At 34.6% G+C, this 19737-nt stretch overlaps 2 protein-coding genes across 4 annotated transcripts; one reads left to right on the top strand and one right to left on the bottom strand.

The window, feature by feature from the left end:
* Nucleotides 1-76: 76 nt before the first annotated feature.
* LOC106161324 (uncharacterized) lies at nt 77-6770 on the top strand. 3 transcript variants are annotated; one of them, XM_013538251.3, is made up of 9 exons: nt 77-224; nt 1083-1215; nt 3513-3599; nt 3786-3815; nt 4015-4089; nt 4316-4393; nt 4544-4656; nt 5213-5395; nt 5684-6770. In XM_013538251.3, exons 2-9 carry the CDS (start codon nt 1123-1125, stop codon nt 6069-6071), a joined length of 1047 nt encoding a protein of 348 aa, XP_013393705.2. In that variant the 5' UTR covers nt 77-224; nt 1083-1122; the 3' UTR covers nt 6072-6770. The 3 variants fall into 3 exon arrangements, with proteins under 3 accessions (XP_013393705.2, XP_013393704.2, XP_086860951.1); XM_013538250.3 differs by lacking the exon at nt 3513-3599 and adding an exon at nt 3348-3434; XM_087004825.1 differs by lacking the exon at nt 3513-3599 and adding an exon at nt 3348-3434 and having other exon boundaries at nt 124-224; nt 1086-1215.
* On the bottom strand, nt 6535-19711 carry LOC106161323 (lariat debranching enzyme). Its single transcript, XM_013538249.3, has 9 exons — nt 19526-19711; nt 18718-18929; nt 18412-18533; nt 18088-18168; nt 17890-17975; nt 16578-16802; nt 9116-9190; nt 8479-8621; nt 6535-8177 (listed from the first exon to the last, which is right to left on the bottom strand). The coding sequence occupies exons 2-9, from the start codon at nt 18912-18914 to the stop codon at nt 7373-7375; spliced, it is 1734 nt and encodes a 577-aa protein (XP_013393703.2). The 5' UTR covers nt 18915-18929; nt 19526-19711; the 3' UTR covers nt 6535-7372.
* Between the last annotated feature and the right edge of the window lie 26 nt (nt 19712-19737).

Raw genomic sequence — 19737 nt, 5'->3', positions numbered from 1 at the left:
TACGGAATTAATAGACAGAAATACTCATATAATCATAGTGCTTATGTAAATGTTCACAGAATAATTTTATAAACATGCATTTATCTGGTGAAAATGGCACTATTTTTAGAAGAGCGGAGGAACGTTTTGTTGATGTTTGGTGTTGAAGGGCACAATTCGCAAGGCGGGTAAGCGTAAACATATCGCACCTGTGAGATGCGATACGTTGATACTGCTGTGTAAAGGTGAGTCGCACACTTGGTTTACTATAAGCTGCCGCTTTGTAACTTTGAATGAATTATAAGATGATTAAAGAAACAAAATCCTCTTAAAAACACATTTTCAAATATGTTTTTTTCTTTTTAAGTTTTTATTTTACTTAAAGCAATTAAGGAAATTACATATGTAATTACGAGGTATATAATAAGGGTGATTTTAACGCATTTTACAGAGAAAATAAATTTTATGATAAGTAGATTTTTTTATTTTTCCAGATAACTAAATAATTTGAACTTACTAGTAGATAATGAAGATTGAATATGAATTATCAGTATAATGATCCTAGTAGTAAAACTGAAACAAGTGAAAGTTTTTCCATGTGGTCAGAATAAGAGAGAGGGAGAGAGAGAGAGATATTGTATTGTGGAAGTTTTGGGATAAATAACCATATGTGGTTTTAAATGAAATAATTTTAATTTCCTACTAATAGTTATGTTCCAAAAATTTAAAATACAGTTATTTATTTGGTGTACTTTAAAAAATTTAATCAAATAATGGATCCAGATGTAATAAGGGAACATACTGTTTTGCTTTCTTCTGCTTTCGTTAGTAATATTTGCCACCAACATTCATTTTAGAAATATTTGGATATGAAACTTGATATTTATGAGTTCATGCTGCACTACTTTTTCTTTTACTTTATGTTGACAAGGTGATTGTTGGCATTGAATGCTTCTGCAAATGTTGTTAGCACTGGGGTATATATGAAAAAGACATCATTTGAGCAACTGTCAGATAGAATTTAAAAGGTGTCTGAGACTCCAGATAGACCAGATATTATTTAGTAAAAGATTTATATCAGTTTTGTTAATTTTATTTTTCAGTAGTCAGATTCCATTATTACAACCATATACTGAGTTGGGAATGAAAGACGTCCACAGAATGCCTAAACAGGGAAAACATGACAAAATGGAGTGGGAGAGTCCACCAAAGGCAAAAGAAACACAATCGTATTTTGTAGGTATATCTTTTGAAAAATATTGCAGTGACAAAATTTCCTACATATGTGTGCTGAGGCAGTAACCAGTTTGAAAGTACAGTGTAAACTCTTTTATATAGGAAATAGCTTTTCAATGTGCTTTTGTTATTTTCCTAATGTTCAAACTCACCAAGAAGAAAATATCATGATACTTTAAAGATACACATACAAATTTGTTTATTGGCTGATCTGAAGAGACTGAAACACTGGTCTGAAGTAAGACCTCGGGAATTGAAATATTAGCTTCAGACAAGTGCAATTCAACAAGTTTTGGATTAAGATAATGTCAAAAAATAAAATATTTTTCTATACTGCGGAGGACCACATGGCATAGATACACGATTCATAAGCAGGGTTTATTTTTTTATATGTCAACAAAGTTGAAGTATTTTTATTTTATTTCTTATATAAAAAAAACCTTTGTGACTGCTTGCGTGCTTGTAGACCAGATTTGCCAGTTAATCCATACCAAGTACTACTTAGGGGACAGGTCAATATTTGGTTACTTTGTATCGTGAAAGAGTTTTCTTAAAGGCCATAGTTAAGTTGTCAGTTGTGGAGTTGAAGCTTGCCTTAGACACAGCAAACACTTATAACTGCCAGAGCTAAATGAGAATGGTACAGGCTGTATTGTTCAACAGATGAAAAATGGTTGAATTTATACACATGCATGGTTATTTTTTGAGTCAGGTGTTCTTTGGACAAAATATGAAACATGAAAAAAATTTTGATACAGTTAATGTATATATTTTGGCACATTATGGAATGTAACTTAAGGAATTCTAAGAAGTTGATAGTTGAAAAAGTCTACTCTGTTTATAATCACACAAATCTGACTATTACAATTGGAAGTCTACATTTAAAATGGAATCACCTCCTTTCAGCATTGTCAAGGTTTTCTTAATTACATTAAGTATTCTTTATGCATAATCTTTGTGTTGAATTTTATTTTTAGGTGCAGAAGTTCAGACATCACTAAGGAAATTATTGATCCAAGGAATTAAAAATTTATAGGGATACTGCCTTTCAGTATCAGAATGTAACCAATAGCCCAGGCATAAGTCTTAAGCGCTAGTCACTCGAACAATTGATTTTATTGAACTTACATTTGGGTAGCACTTAGTAGAGGTATTGATGTAGAATATTTACCCCTGATAAATGAGTGTCAATAAGAGAACCCAATATAACAGCACACTTCAGATACAAGCCTGCCTAAATAAATGACCTTTTGGAATGCAGAATAATAATGCCATTCATAGGAGACTGTTAATATTTGAACAGTTTCCCAAATTCACTTATATCTTATATGTTATGTCATGTTAATCAAATGCAAAGGCCTTTGCCAAAATTTAGGAGTTTGCCAACTAGATTTAAACTCTTGAATAGGTCTCATAAATATTCATGTCAATATTTTGAATAAGGGTGCAGGCTCATTGCTGAGGTACTTTCCAACAAGTTTTATTATTTCTTGCATGTAAAAATTATTGAAATTGATTTTGGTAGATAAGGCATTTGATATTATATACAGAGGATTTTATCCCAAAATTATTCACATCAAATGAAAACGTTTTCTCGGTTTTAGAGCCACTTTTTTTTTCATTTTTCATTTTGTCAATGCATGTGTACTGTTTTGTGAACAACTTGCATTTTTACTTAATTGAATTGCAGTTCAAAACAAGGATAGTAATTTTGTGCTTTTTGAATTCATTGACATTTAAAATCAAAAGTTGCCACAAGCTGTTCTTAATTATTTATTCATAAGATCTGGGCATAAACATGAAACCAACTATTAAGAATAAATGTATGGAATAAGTTTATTATTAAATTAATACACATTGACACTTTTACCTGATTCATTGGGCTGTTCATTTTGTTTAAATCTGATCTATTCCTATTCTATTTGTTTGTTGTATTACATTTTATTTGCTATGCATTAGTTTTGGTACATAGTGAATATATGGATGGGTATGTAAGGGTATGAGAAAGAGAGAGAGATGTCCACAAGAAGAGTTATCAATATAAGGAACTTAAAGAAAAAGACATGGTGCTTTCATTCAGTTGCTGATTTTGTTTGGCGTGTCTTTCTATTATTTCCTTGTTTATTTCACAGAATAAAGACCAAGTAGATATGTTCAAATATGACAAGAGTACTAAAGGATGGAGGGGGCCAATTTCTGTGGCAACTGCTGTTACAAAGGTATATTATGACGGAAAATTATAATGATTGCTATTTAAACATAAAAGATTCTGCTTTTTACTCCTATTGCTTGCAAAGAACCCGGATGAAGTAGACTTATATAAATTTGATAAAGAGAAAAAAGGATGGAGAGGACCTATTTTAACTCCAACAACCTTGAGCAAGGTAACCCATTCCCACATTAAAAATAAAAAAACAATGTAAATGTATGAAAATAATGCAATCTGTAGTTCATTTCAAAGACTAATTTCTTTAAAGATTTAATTTGAAAACATTTGCAAGATATGCGATTCATTATGTGCCTTGGACATGACTATTGTGATAATCTTCTCTTACCTTTTATATATTCAGTTCAAAACCCAGGGACGTTCATTTGAAAAGGTAACAAAGTTAATCAAAGGTATAGAAATTATAGAAGTTTTAGATTTACATTGAGCTTGTGGAACTATTGGAAGTGAAAGCATAGACATAATAACAAATTTTAATAAGTAAAAGAATTCAACATCAAAACTGGAAAGGAAAGCATAGACACCAAACCTGGAAGGGAAAGCAATACATAGATGTATATCTGCCTTTATAGGTGACCAAATTGATGAAGAACAAAGAAAAACAGACAGAGTTGCAAAAAACTGCCAAAATAGAAGTAAATAAAGAGGTGAGACAATATTAAAGAAATGTACAATTTGCTTACCTAGGGCAATTAAGATATTTGGGTGGGCAAAATGGCATTTTGAAAAAAGAAAAAAAAAAAAACTTGTGGAACATTGTTTTTATAATTTTTAAATTCAATTTTATAAAATTATTGAAATATGTTGTCTTTATACCAAGTTCTGTTTGATGTACCCTTTAAGTAATTGACTACTTTTCTCCATTTATTCTAGGCATTGGATGGCAATTACTCTGACGATTTCTCAGATGAAGACAATGGAGGGGGAGATAATGTCAGCGTTGTGACAAAAGTAAGATAAAATTCATCCACTGCGCAAGTAAGAAAAAAATGTCAATAGAAAATTTATATGGCTTTTAATGAAAATATTTTGAAAATAGTTTAATTGCTTAATTTTTCTCTTTATAGTATTAATATGAGAAAATTTTGAAATATACTTTAGGAAGCCTTGAAACAGCCCCCAGTGGTTGAGAGACCCTTTTCCAGCCTAGCCAAGGACAGTCCAGCAAGATACACCAACTGGTCTGGACCCAGCAAAGTGAACATTAATAAATTGTAAGTAGCCAAATACCAAGGAGTTATAGAGTGGAAGATTACACAAAAATCAAACTCCAGAAAAGGCACTCGTGTTAAATTTGCCTTTTAATTAATTAGTATTCTAAAAAATATTTAAGGTAAGACTGTCTGTTGGTGACTTCAACATTCTCATTTCTGAAAAGGGTTGCAATTACTCTGACGATATATATATAATGAAAGAAACTGTTTATTCTTTAAAGGGATAATAACTCTTCGTATGAGACCTATATTTAACAATAAAAACATTGTGAACAACTCATAGAAATATAATATATTCTGTTGTACAAGAAAAACGGCAGTTATAGCTATTATTTTGATATCTGAGCTTGTCTTCAGACCACATGACCTCCATTGATGGCTATACTCTGTTATAATCTCTTAAGAGATTTTAACAAAAAACAAACTTTTTAGAAAAAAAACAGGGACTAACTTTGAATGTAAAAATGGATTCACTAGCCATTGGTAAATATGGGAAAATTGTTGTTTACTCCAGGAAAATTCATTTTTTGGCCAACAAAATGTTTTCCTTTTCTAGAAAACAAGACTTTCAATGGATCCGACCAGCAGGTGGAAATGGTGACAGTTTCACGTCTCCGTCACAGCAACTAATCCGCATGGGAAAAGTTATGGAGGAGAAAGAAAAGGAAATTGAAACACTTAGGAACCAATTGCTTAAAGCTCACCAAGACAATTATAAGCTCATTCAACAGTTACAAAAGTAAGTTAACTGTGTTTAATCGTCAAAATGATGAGATTGCATCCACATTGGTTAGCATAATTTCAACTGAATTTTAAAGTGAGGTTCCTTTTTAAAAATAATATATGAATGAATTTTGTGTTAAGTGAAAACCAACCATTTAAAATAAGCCTAAAACATGTAGATTTAGTACTAAAGAGTTCTAAACAATTAGTACTAAATAATTACAGATCTGATATAAATAGCATTTGTCAATTTTATTTGTGAGAAAATTAATGGCTATTTTGGCATATTTTCATAATTTTTCAGTTTTCATGGTGACCACTATGAGCAACTCAAAGTAGACAATGCCAAATTGAAAAATCAGTCGCAGAGGCTGCAGCATGAAAATGTCAAACTCATAGGCCTTCTTAGGCAACAGGGCAACAAAGTTTTAAACAAACTGGAATACGAGAGGGAAATGGAAGAAATACATGGATTTAAGCCCAAAAACTGCAATTCCTGGAAAATGACTAAAATATCTAAAACGAAGACTGCTTCATTTAATTCACCTAGAAAGAGGAGTGTCAGTTTTGGAAATACACAGGTGAAAGCTTCCAGTGAATGTAGCTATGGTGGAGAGAGTTTTGAAGACTTGGACTCGCGGGATGTTACTGAAGACAAAACTACTCAAATTGGACAATCTGAAACACATTAGTTGGAAGATGTTGGGACTTGATGTGAAAAAAAAAAGGAATGTGCATAAATTGAACCTTGCAAGTACCATTACTATTATTATACTTGTCCTTCTTTAGGTGGGTGTTAGAATGGTATCTTTCACTTCACCGCTGCCACTGCAAGGCTTTCTAGTAAAAGTCATTTTTGGCCCGTGAGCTGCCATTAAAGTACTGCTTATTAAATGCTGTGATATATTTGAATTTTGCAAGCATACTTTTTAATTGTCAAATTTCTTTCAACATTGGCTGACAGCTTAACTGTGATATTTAAGTTACCAAAGACCATATGCAATACAAATATTCAAATTGAAACATTGCTTGCTTTAAGGAGGAAGGCAAAAGTAAAGATGACATTCCTACTTTTTTTAAAAAACCAAATTAGCAAAAGGGGCATTGTGACACAAGTGTAATATTCTTATTGTTGGAATATAACTATAAAGAAGGTTTGACATTTAAAAATGCATGTTTATTTTGGTTGTTTACTTTCCTTGTCATTTGTCATAAGATGACCTGTATTCACCGTAATTATGATATTGCAACAACCTTTGTCCTTTTCTCTATACCCTACTAAATGTAAAACTTCTTATTAAACGGTGTATAAATTTACTTTCAAATTTAAATTACATAAATTAAAGACACAAAGCGTGTCTTTTGATCTCAATAAAATACTAAATTATCCATTCTGTGTTTGTAGGCTTCAGTAAACCACAAATTTCTCAATAAAGTCTTGCCTGTAGCATACATACATATATATGAAGTGACAGAATATCACTGCAAAGACAGCAGAAGTCATATTTGGACTTCCACTATAAAGTATAAATGAAGAGGATAAAATATTCTTCAACTAACTGAAATAATGCATATCAGCAGTGCTGCCCTGACAGAGAAAATAAAAAAATGTTTAAAATCTGATGCACATGCCGTCTTTGACCAATATTTATATGCATAATTATTCACAGAAGGCCAGCCTCCAGAAAGAAATGATTCAAAACATTAAAATCATCTATCTCTTGGCTATTGCATTTCTATTGGTGCCAAATCCATGTTTCTGAGAGATTAAGAAATGTTGCCAGCATCATGAGCCTTTAACTTATTTTTGAAAACAGCATAATATTCACTGCTGTAATTTTCTAGTAGAAAGTTGATAAAAAAGACAATTCACGCCCACAGGGCACAATGAAACTGATGAATTCTTTACCATTCAATAATTCTAAAATCAAAGGGTAATACGTGTTGTAGAATATTTTGCATATTACTTTATGCAGCCATATTCTAAAATCTACTAGCTAGCTTCATCATCATCTCCAGAGTACATAGCTTGGTTTCTTCGCTTAAATTTTTTGACTGATGGACCCTGTGCATGAGAAACCTCCCCAACATCCAGTGGTCTACGTGTGGATGGTGAGGAGGAACTATCAGAGTCTGCATTGCTGGAATCTAAGGACCTCAGAGGTGAGCTGCCAATTTTGAGTTCAGTGTTTGGGCCAGTTTTTGGATTTAAAGATTCTGCAGCACTATCAGAGTCGCAGGACCCAGCTGTGCTGCCATCTTCAGAAGATTTTGGAGCTGGCAAAGCCATCTTTGTCAATAGCTTGGTAGACTCAGAAGCACTGTCAGAATCAAAGGATAAGTTTGCCAGAGGTTTGGGGGAATCCTGTCCACTTTCGGCTGACAGATCAGCTGCATTAGACGACAAATCTGGAATCCCACTATCAGTGTCATCTTCCTCTAGGTCATCAAGAGCAATCTCATCTGGATTTGTGAAGGAGATGCTGGTTTCTGTTGTTGTATCCAGTGCTGAACAAATTGATGAATCTTCCTCATCCTCTTCAACTTCCTCAAGTTCATCAATATCCAGCGTGCTGGACTTTCCTGACAGAGCGGCATTGGGATCTGTGATATCCAACATGGTGCAGAGCAGTGTTGTCTGTGGGTTGATGTGAACCTGTGGCGATGGCATTTTTTGCTTGGGTTGATTGGGATCATAAACTGGGACAGTGGGTTCAAAGTTTTCTGGTATTGCAAAATCACCTCCAAAATCCTCTTTTAATGCATTTAATTCTTCTTGGGTAACTGTAAAATCATATCTGGAATTAGAAAAAAGATCATAAAGTTTGAATAAGATCATGATACTTCGAGGCAAAATTCATCCTTGACAGCTGCATGATAATGGGTATATATGACTGCCATAACTTTCATAAGGCCCCTTTCATACAAAGTTATTCATATTATGCAAGTCATGCACGAAGCATTACAAAATGCCACAACACAAAATGTACTCATTTTAGAATTCACTACTGAACCTGTTGGGTTCTAAGCAACCGTATTGTCCTTATTCATTGCTACTTGGAAAAATAAACATAATTATATGTCCTTGTGTAACAATACCTGTCATTACATCCAGGCCCAGGCATGTACTGTGGTGTAGGGTGAATATGTGTCAAATGGTTGGTAGACTTGAGTATGGCCAGCCACTCTGCATCATGCTGCAGAACTAGTGGCTGTTCTGGGTCATGTGGAATATCTAATATCTGAAAAATTTTAAATATCATAAAAAAGTGTTCTACACTTTTAATGCTTGCTGATCACTGATGCAGTGCATGGAAGAAAAATGGATACTAAATAAGTAAAATCAACTAATTGATATTGGTACTTATGTCTTTTTTAATTTCTTATGGATAAAGGACTGAACTTGTAAAACATGCTTATGCATAGAGAAACTCAAGGTGGATTATTTTTTTGTAATAATCTCTTAAGATCCTCTTAAGAGATTATTACACAATATAGCCATCTATGGAGGTCACATGGTCCGATGGCATGCACAGATTTCAGAATAATTGCTTTAACTGCCGTTTTTGTGGTAAAATAGTATATATTATATTTCTATGAACTGTTTACAATGTTTTTATAGTGAAATATAGATCTCACATGAAGAGTTGTTATCCTTTTAAGAATAAAAGAATATGACCATGTAAGCCTGCTTAATACATCCAATATGAGGATACTTCTATACCTCTTAAATTACCTGTAAAAAATCTCTCCCAGGCAAACATTTGTCCAGAGCCAAGAACTTTGTGGTTTTAGATGGTTCGCCTTCAACCTTTAACATATATAAGATAAAACTAGAGGATCAGAGAGGCGATACCGCCTCCAAATATTGTACCACCAGCTGGAGCAAACGCATTCGTATAGACCCCCACATACACAAAATAAGGGACACAGCTACCAGTTTTGTGCTTGACAAGCTGTAAAAATGCAATCAACAAGAATTTTTAAACTATTGCAAAAAATATATATGGTACAATCAAATTTAAGTTCTTCGTAAGGTAGGTCAAGGGTCAATTTCAAGGTCACAGTAAATTGCCAGTATATGACTTCCTATTCAAGTTCAAGAGTAACTATGGACCTATCTCTGTCAAGTTTGAAGTTAAAAGAGAAAGAAATTAGCAGAGTTCAGTTCATGATAAAACGTAGGTCAAAGGTCAATTTCAAGGTCACACTTAGATTGCCAGTATAGGACTTCCTATTCAACTTCAATAGTAACTATGGACCTATCTCAGCCAGTTTTGGAGATAAAAAGGAAGCAAAATTTGCAAAATTCAGTTCATGGTGAAAAGTAGGTCAAAGGTCAATTTCAAGGTCACATTTAGATTGCCAGTATATGACTTTCTATTCAAGTTCAATAGTAACTATGGACCTATCTCTGCCAGTTTTGGAGATAAAAGGGAAGCAAAATTTGCAAAGTTCAGTTTATGGTGAAAAGTAGGACAAAGGTCAATTTTAATGTCACATTTATAATGCCAGTATATGACTTCCTATTCAAGTTCAATAGTAACTACGGACCTATCTCAGCCAGTTTTGGAGATAAAAGGAAAGCAAAATTTGCAAAATTCAGTTCATGGTGTAAAGTAGGTCAAAGGTCAATTTTAAGGTCACATTTAGATTGCCAGTATATGACTTCCTTATCAAGTTCAATAGTAACTATGGACCTATCTCAGCCAGTTTTGGAGATAAAAGGGAAGAAAAGTTTGCAAAGTTCAGTTCATGGTGAAAAGTAGGTCAAAGGTCAATTTCAAGGTCACATTTAGATTGCCAGTATATGACTTCCTATTCAAGTTCAATAGTAACTATGGACATATCTCTGCCAGTTTTGGAGATAAAAGGGAAGCAAAATTTGCAAAGTTCAGTTTATGGTGAAAAGTAGGTCAAAGGTCAATTTTAAGGTCACATTTAGATTGCCAGTATATGACTTCCTATTCAAGTTCAATAGTAACTACGGACCTATCTCTGCCAGTTTTGGAGATAAAAGGAAAGCAAAAATTTGCAAAATTCAGTTCATGGTGTAAAGTAGGTCAAAGGTCAATTTTAAGGTCACATTTAGATTGCCAGTATATGACTTCCTATTCAACTTCAATAGTAACTACGGACCTATCTCTGCCAGTTTTGGAGATAAAAGGGAAGAAAAATTTGCAAAGTTCAGTTTATGGTGAAAAGTAGGTCAAAGGTCAATTTTAAGGTCACATTTAGATTGCCAGTATATGACTTCCTATTCAAGTTCAATAGTAACTACGGACCTATCTCAGCCAGTTTTGGAGATAAAAGGAAAGCAAAATTTGCAAAATTCAGTTCATGGTGTAAAGTAGGTCAAAGGTCAATTTTAAGGTCACATTTAGATTGCCAGTATATGACTTCCTTTTCAAGTTCAATAGTAACTATGGACCTATCTCAGCCAGTTTTGGAGATAAAAGGAAAGCAAAATTTGCAAAATTCGGTTCATGGTGTAAAGTAGGTCAAAGGTCAATTTTAAGGTCACATCTAGATTGCCAGTATATGACTTCCTTTTCAAGTTCAATAGTAACTATGGACCTATCTCTGCCAGTTTTGGAGATAAAAGGGAAGCAAAATTTGCAAAGTTCAGTTTATAGTGAAAAATAGGTCAAAGGTCAATTTTAAGGTCACATTTAGATTGCCAGTATAGGACTTCCTATTCAACTTCAATAGTAACTACGGACCTATCTCTGCCAGTTTTGGAGATAAAAGGGAAGAAAAATTTGCAAAGTTCAGTTTATGGTGAAAAGTAGGTCAAAGGTCAATTTTAAGGTCACATTTAGATTGCCAGTATATGACTTCCTATTCAAGTTCAATAGTAACTACGGACCTATCTCAGCCAGTTTTGGAGATAAAAGGGAAGCAAAATTTGCAAAATTCAGTTCATGGTGAAAAGTAGGTCAAAGGTCAATTTCAAGGTCACATTTAAATTGCCAGTATATGACTTTCTATTCAAGTTCAATAGTAACTACGGACCTATCTCTGCCAGTTTTGGAGATAAAAGGAAAGCAAAATTTGCAAAATTCAGTTCATGGTGTAAAGTAGGTCAGAGGTCAATTTTAAGGTCACATTTAGATTGCCAGTATATGACTTTCTATTCAAGTTCAATAGTAACTACGGACCTATCTCTGCCAGTTTTGGAGATAAAAGGAAAGCAAAATTTGCAAAATTCAGTTCATGGTGTAAAGTAGGTCAGAGGTCAATTTTAAGGTCACATTTAGATTGCCAGTATATGACTTCCTATTCAAGTTCAATAGTAACTATGGACCTATCTCTGCCAGTTTTGGAGATAAAAGGGAAGAAAAATTTGCAAAGTTCAGTTCATGGTGAAAAGTAGGTCAAAGGTCAATTTCAAGGTCATAGTAAGATTGCCAGTATATGACTTCCTATTCAACTTCAATAGTAACTATGGACCTATCTCTGCCAGTTTTGGAGATATAAGGGACTAGATGTTATAATTTTGGAGTTACCATAATGTGCCTTAAATTTCGTACAGAAAAAATTAATTAAAATAAAGAAAATGTCATTTTGGTCAAAATTCTTGAAATAGGAGGTGCTCTGAAGTTTCAGAAGTTCAAATTTAATGAAATAATGTCATTTTTGAACACAAGTTGTCTGCTTTGCCAAGCCTTATGTTTTATTTTTCCATGAGATGGGTACGGGGCCCTTACCGTCTAGGAGGAGAAGCGGTAACGGTAGCCGTCCGGCGGAGCCGGCGGAACGATCCGGACGGGACCGAAACCATGTGTACCGCCAGCGCTAACGCTGGTGGTACAATTAATATACAATACACTACAGTAACTTCTTCTCAGTTGTTGTCATGACAGCAAATTAATCATTGAAATATTGACAGAAAATTTACTATCATGATTTTTATCATAAGCAAGCATTTTAGTACAAATTTCATCATTTAATATGACACTGCACATGCGCATTCTCTATAATGACACAATGTAAAGCAATTGCTATTGTGCATCCAGTTCTGTCATCTCTTTTACTTGTATGAAAGCATTCAAGATAATTTATTTTCAGTCTCTTACTTTGAATGAACCCTGCTGCTAATATATAAAACTAGAGGATCAGAGAGGCGATACCGCCTCCGAATATTGTACCACCAGCTGGAGCAAGCGCATTCGTATAGACCCCCACATACACAAAATAAGGGGTGCAGCCACCAGTCTTGTGCTTGACAAGCTGTAAAAATGCAATCAACAAGAATTTTCAAAATATGCAAAAAATATATATAACTAAAAATGGTGCAATCAAAGTTAAGTTCATTGTAAGGTAGGTCAAAGGTCAATTTCAAGGTCACAGTAAATTGCCAGTATATGACTTCCTATCCAACTTCAATAGTAACTATGGACCTATCTCTGCCAGTTTTGGAGATAAAAGGGAAGCAAAATTTGCAAAGTTCAGTTCATGGTGAAAAGTAGGTCAAAGGTCAATTTCAAGGTCACAGTAAGATTGCCAGTATATGACTTCCTATTCAACTTCAATAGTAACTATGGACCTATCTCTGCCAGTTTTGGAGATAAAAGGGAAGCAAAATTTGCAAAGTTCAGTTCATGGTGAAAAGTAGGTCAAAGGTCAATTTCAAGGTCACATTTAGATTGCCAGTATATGACTTCCTATTCAACTTCAATAGTAACTATGGACCTATCTCTGCCAGTTTTGGAGATAAAAGGGAAGCAAAATTTGCAAAGTTCAGTTCATGGTGAAAAGAAGGTCAAAGGTCAATTTCAAGGTCACAGTAAAATTGCCAGTATATGACTTCCTATGCAAGTTCAATAGTAACTATGGACCTATCTCTGCCAGTTTTGGAGATAAAAGGGAAGCAAATTTTGCAAAGTTCAGTTCAAGGTGAAAAGTAGGTCAAAGGTCAATTTCAAGGTCACAGTAAAATTGCCAGTATATGACTTCCTATTCAAGTTCAATAGTAACTATGGACCTATCTCTGCCAGTTTTGGAGATAAAAGGGAAGCAAAATTTGCAAAGTTCAGTTCATGGTAATAAGTAGGTCAAAGGTCAATTTCAAGGTCACAGTAAGATTGCCAGTATATGACTTCCTATTCAACTTCAATAGTAACTATGGACCTATCTCTGCCAGTTTTGGAGATAAAAGGGAAGCAAAATTTGCAAAGTTCAGTTCATGGTGAAAAGTAGGTCAAAGGTCAATTTCAAGGTCACATTTAGATTGCCAGTATATGACTTCCTATTCAACTTCAATAGTAACTATGGACCTATCTCTGCCAGTTTTGGAGATAAAAGGGAAGCAAAATTTGCAAAGTTCAGTTCATGGTGAAAAGAAGGTCAAAGGTCAATTTCAAGGTCACAGTAAAATTGCCAGTATATGACTTCCTATGCAAGTTCAATAGTAACTATGGACCTATCTCTGCCAGTTTTGGAGATAAAAGGGAAGCAAATTTTGCAAAGTTCAGTTCAAGGTGAAAAGTAGGTCAAAGGTCAATTTCAAGGTCACAGTAAAATTGCCAGTATATGACTTCCTATTCAAGTTCAATAGTAACTATGGACCTATCTCTGCCAGTTTTGGAGATAAAAGGGAAGCAAAATTTGCAAAGTTCAGTTCATGGTGATAAGTAGGTCAAAGGTCAATTTCAAGGTCACAGTAAGATTGCCAGTATATGACTTCCTATTCAACTTCAATAGTAACTATGGACCTATCTCTGCCAGTTTTGGAGATAAAAGGGAAGCAAAATTTGCAAAGTTCAGTTCATGGTGAAAAGTAGGTCAAAGGTCAATGTCAAGGTCACAGTAAGATTGCCAGTATATGACTTCCTATTCAACTTCAATAGTAACTATGGACCTATCTCTGCCAGTTTTGGAGATATAAGGGACTAAATGTTATAATTTTGGAGTTACCATAATGTGCCATAAATTTCCTACAGAAAAAATTAATTAAAATAAAGAAAAGGTCATTTTGGTCAAAGTTCTTGAAATGGGAGGTTCTCTGAAGTTGCAGAAGTTTAAATTTGATAAAATAATGTCATTTTTGACCACAAGTTGTCTGCTTTGCCAAGCATTATGTTTTATTTTTCCGGAGTTCAAAATTTATTATCCATTACCGTACTGCACATTTTTACGGAAGCCGACTGGTGCCATATGTTGAAAAAAAAAATTATCTCGAAATTTCGAGATAGCATTTTTTTTGTTCAAATTTCAAAATACTATCTCGAAATTTCGAGATAAATTTTTTTGCTCAAATATCAAAATGCTATCTCGAAATTTCGAGATAATTTTTTTTTTGTTCAAATTTCAAAATGCTATCTCGAAATTTCGAGATAAAAATTTTTTTTGTTCAAATTTCAAAATAGTATCTCGAAATTTCGAGATAATTTTTTTTTCTACATATGGCACCAGTCGGCTTCCGTACATTTTCCTTTCACCACCAATATGTACTTTCTGATACAGCGTAACTCGAAAACCGTATGGAATACAAAAAAACCGAGACCACCTCCAGTGTTGGGCTTTACATGCTCTACAAAATGCAAAAAAGAATGGGTCTCTAGCATTAACGGTTCCCGAATTAGAGACAGTTTTCAGTTTCGGTATCTTATGGCCGCTACTCCTGTGAAAATGCACCGATTGACCCCAAATTCACGGAGATGAAAGATGACCTGAAGGGTAACACTTTCCAATAATATTATTGGTTAAGTCTGTGTGGCGTCTGAATAACAGGGCAAAAAAATTTTTTTTCGTAAAAAATTTCATTTTTTTGAAAATTTTGACCCATTTGACCTTGAAGTAAAGGTCAAAGGTCAAATCCGAGGGTATATTTGAAATCTACACATATGACTTTTGGAAAGCCGTCTATAGAAATTTTTCCCGTAACTCCTTCTGTAGGGTAGATAATTAGCATTTAATTTTGCCATTTTTAGACAAGGGTGCATTGCAATGAGTGCCACACCCAGACCCCAATACCGACAAAGCCCAAATTTTACGTGGAACGAGTTGAGATTATAGGTGACCTAAATCCATGAGATGGGTACGGGGGCCCTTACCGTCTAGGAGGAGAAGCGGTAACGGTAACATGGCGGCGGAGCCGGCGGAACGGACCGGACGGGACCGAAACCATGTGTACCGCCAGCGCTAACGCTGGTGGTAAATTTTTTTGTTCAAATTTCAAAATAGTATCTCGAAATTTCGAGATAATTTTTTTTTCTACATATGGCACCAGTGGGCTTCCGTACATTTTCCTTTCACCACCAATATGTACTTTTTGATACAGCGTAACTCGAAAACCGTATGGAATACAAAAAAACCGAGACCACCTTCAGTGTTGGGCTTTACATGCTCTACAAAATGCAAAAAAGAATGGGTCTCTAGCATTAACGGTTCCCGAATTAGAGACAGTTTTCAGTTTCGGTATCTTATGGCCGCTACTCCTGTGAAAACGCACCGATTGACCCCAAATTCACGGAGATGAAAGATGACCTGAAGGGTAACACTTTCCAATAATATTATTGGTTAAGTCTGTGTGGTGTCTGAATAACAGGGCAAAAAATTTTTTTTTCGTAAAAAATTTCATTTTTTTGAAAATTTTGGCCCATTTGACCTTGAAGTAAAGGTCAAAGGTCAAATCCGAGGGTATATTTGAAATCTACACATATGACTTTTGGAAAGCCGTCTGTAGAAATTTTTCCCGTAACTCCTTCCGTAGGGTAGATAATTAGCATTTAATTTTGCCATTTTTGGACAAGGGTGCATTGCAATGAGTGCCACACCCAGACCCCAATACCGACAAAGCCCAAATTTTACGTGGAACGAGTTGAGATTATAGGTGACCTAAATCCATGAGATGGGTATGGGGGGCCTTACCGTCTAGGAGGAGAAGCGGTAACGGTAGCCGTCCGGCGGAGCCAACGGAGCCGGCGGAGCCGGCGGAGCCGGCGGAGCCGGCGGAACGATCCGGACGAGACCGAAACCATGTGTACCGCCAGCGCTAACGCTGGTGGTACAAATATTAATATAAAAAAGGCAATGCAGATGCAATTATAAAAAAAAAAATTTTAAGGGTTTATTTATATCAGAATCATTTATCAAAAGAAAAATGAAATAAGTATAACCATTATATGTGATCATTATAAGAAGAAAGAGAAAGACAGAGAGATTGTACAACTTTAACTAGCTTGTATCCATACCTTGTGTTCAACAACTGCAGGAAATTTGACGTGAAGGTGTGCAGAGAACCAATAATTGGGCTTCAACTTGTGGAGTAGCTCCTCTGCTGGTGGACTCCCCAGTGTGTTATTTTCAACCTCTTCCTTGAAGAATTTCTTTTTCATTAATAACTTGTTTGTGTTGCCATGGTAATAAACACCCCTTGGCCAGTCGTGTGACATACAGATATCTACAGGTGTGGAAAGCTGAAAGAACAAGTGTCAATGGCAAAGGGTTATCTCTATTTAATATATATAATGTATATTTTCTCTTCACTTGCCAAATCAAGCACGTCATTATTTTATCAGAAGATCACTAGGTTTGAAATATTTGACATGAAAATTTTGGCATGCAAAAGATTCAGAAAAACTGTCATAATTTTACATACTTTAACAGTATGTAAATGAAGAAAAAATGTTAATTGGTAAATGAACAAGGGAACTTGTTATTTTTCTTGTGATACTCAAACTTGCCTCTTTATAAAATAGGTATGACACTTTTGCTGCCACTTGTTTTTCCCCAAACTTTCTTTATATGCACTTCTAGTCCATTTGTGATGACTTAACTTAGAGTGGACTACCTCAGCATATTATGACTTGTCCTCCCACCCCGTAAATAAGTAGAGTTATATGCCATGCCCAGTAAAGAGGAAGAATGGATGGAAAAAGTTTCAACTCATCACCGGGTCTAATGAGATAGAACAGCACTGAGCTAAGTCTTCACAACTGGACAAGGAATATGCCATCAGTGCCTCAAAATATAAATGCAACATAACTTGTATATTTCCATGAGTTTTAAAGTTTTAAATATGCTGAATGTGAAGTTCACTAGTATGTCAAGTAGACTTTATGTCAAGCTAAATGATATTTGAAGTATTATTATGGGCTTTTCTTAAATATTTTTGAGAAGATTTTTTCTTGGGGGAATAGTCTCAGCGAAATTCACTGTAGATTTTAAAAGATTGCTTTTAGAAAGCACAACTGCTTGTGTTTTCTAAGGTGAATTAAAATGCAATCTATGGCACAAGACTAAAAAAAAGGACAGCTATCTTTATGACTTTTTTCCAAGACAGGTCTTCAACCAGAAAAAAGAGAAAGAATGAGATACAAATATCCTACCGCACAAAAGGCTTCTATAAGCATGGGATTACATACCTTCTTTTGGCAACACATAAGAAGTAGCATTTGCAATACCAATCATGTGTATGTGCGACTTGAAAGCACTTCTACATAAGCAGCCTTTACAGAAGGCCATAGGCTCAGCACTTCTAGACAGCAGTGCACTTATTTTTACCTGCTTTAGTCTGAACACTTCCACGTTCCTAACATGATAAGCTGATCTCTTAGTATTTTCTGTATATGGTGGTTTCTCAAAATGACCTGAAAATATTACCAGTAGGTGTCTGTAAGGCAACAATAAAGTTAACATTAAACAGGGGCATAGTCAATGGTGTTAGTAGAGAAAAAGGGAGACGAAGACATGCTCACTTACCTCTGGCATAATCTCTTGATTTGTAGATACCTGATAGACCAGCTATCCGTACACCTCCAAAACGCAACACACTGGCATATCCTTAAAGAAAAGCAATTCTTATCAAACAAAGAAAGAAAGGAAAAGATACCCAACTGCAGAAATGAATTCAAGCATGACTGTCTTGTAATATGAACAGAAAACATGGTTAACCTATAAAAAGTATTTAGTGATTAAGTGTGAGAGGACATATAAAGTTTTCCCAACCTTGAAAGACTTTAATTCCTCAAATAAAAAAAAGAAAGCCAATTACAAAATGTGAAATAATCTTAAGATGAGTTTTACCCATATAATAAATATTAGGTGCCACCCATCCTCCATATGGCAGCTCCTGGAGGTAGTTGGAGGCCTCATGGTTACCTCCTATAAACACAGTAGGGATAGGGGCCTTGATTCCACCATAGTATCTGATAGAAGAACATGTATTTATAAACCACAAAATTTAACGTTTAATATTCTTTAATTGTTCATATGCTGGAGAAGTGATAGATTATATATAAAAAATACAGCAGACATTTTGCTTGTATTAACATTGATACAGCTGTGTGTAACTTGTTGAAAATCGTTTTCTTTTGAAGAAGTATAACATACTTATAAAATGTGTTCATCTGCTGATATTTTGGAGGTACTGCCATGCACTGTAAGTCTGCTGTATTCCTCACTGCTTGAAAGTCGCCACATATTAGCAGCAAGTCAATTTTGATCCCTTGTTTTTTGGAAAGATGTTCTATGGTTTCATAAATCTTATCCAATTCTCCATGGCAGCAACCTTCTATGGCTATCTTCATTTTTTGATGGTAAAACTAGATAAAAAAAATCATAAATCATATTTTCATTTATGGCTTAACAAATTTTTGCTCTATTCAAATGTAATAATACTTGAAAATAAACAAGGAGAAAAGGTTTCTAATTTTTTTTTTACTTTTTACCAGTCAATCGTAATCTCAGTGACTATAGTACTTAACAAATGAGATATTTGTTTATGCAATTCATAGATTCCACACTTACTTTTAATAACCTTCAGGAAGGGTTGTTAGTTTTGGTAAAAAGCAAGATGAACTTTTGCAACTGAAAATCCATCATACTGAACAGAATCTTATTTCACCCCTTCAAGGCTTCATTTTGGAAATTATGCCATCAAGATGGCTTCACCGTCAACTTCGGCCTCGACTCGAGAGTCGGAACAAAGTCTTCGCCCTGATGCGACTCATACACACAAAAAGATTTGTTACGATTTTTAACTTTCGAGTCGAGGCCGAAGTTGAAATTGAAGCCAGTGGACCCCAGTGAAAGCAAATCAGTATGATCTAGACCTTTTCAGTTTTTTCCATTAATTCTACGAGTCACAAGTTTGACTAGAAGTTCTATAATTTTGCTTTGCAATATTTTAGGTACCTACCTTGATTTAAACGACCGAAAAATCACTAAACAAAAACATGCGTAAACAACCGGCCCCTAAATACAAAGCTCCCGCCGGTGATGGAGTCGATCTTGGTCTTTAATTCAGTTCGATACCAAACTACATAACTACATTTTATCGCTTTATCATATACTTATCGAAAAAAATTACTATAAAAAGATACATATTCCAAATAAAGATATATATTAGCA

The sequence above is a fragment of the Lingula anatina genome, chromosome 2 (genome assembly GCF_051362555.1).
Source record: "Lingula anatina isolate TDL-2025a chromosome 2, LinAna3.0, whole genome shotgun sequence".
NCBI classification, from domain to species: domain Eukaryota; kingdom Metazoa; phylum Brachiopoda; class Lingulata; order Lingulida; family Lingulidae; genus Lingula; species Lingula anatina.
Note: the sequence above shows the minus strand (reverse complement) of the source record. Positions and strands in the feature narration are given on the sequence as shown.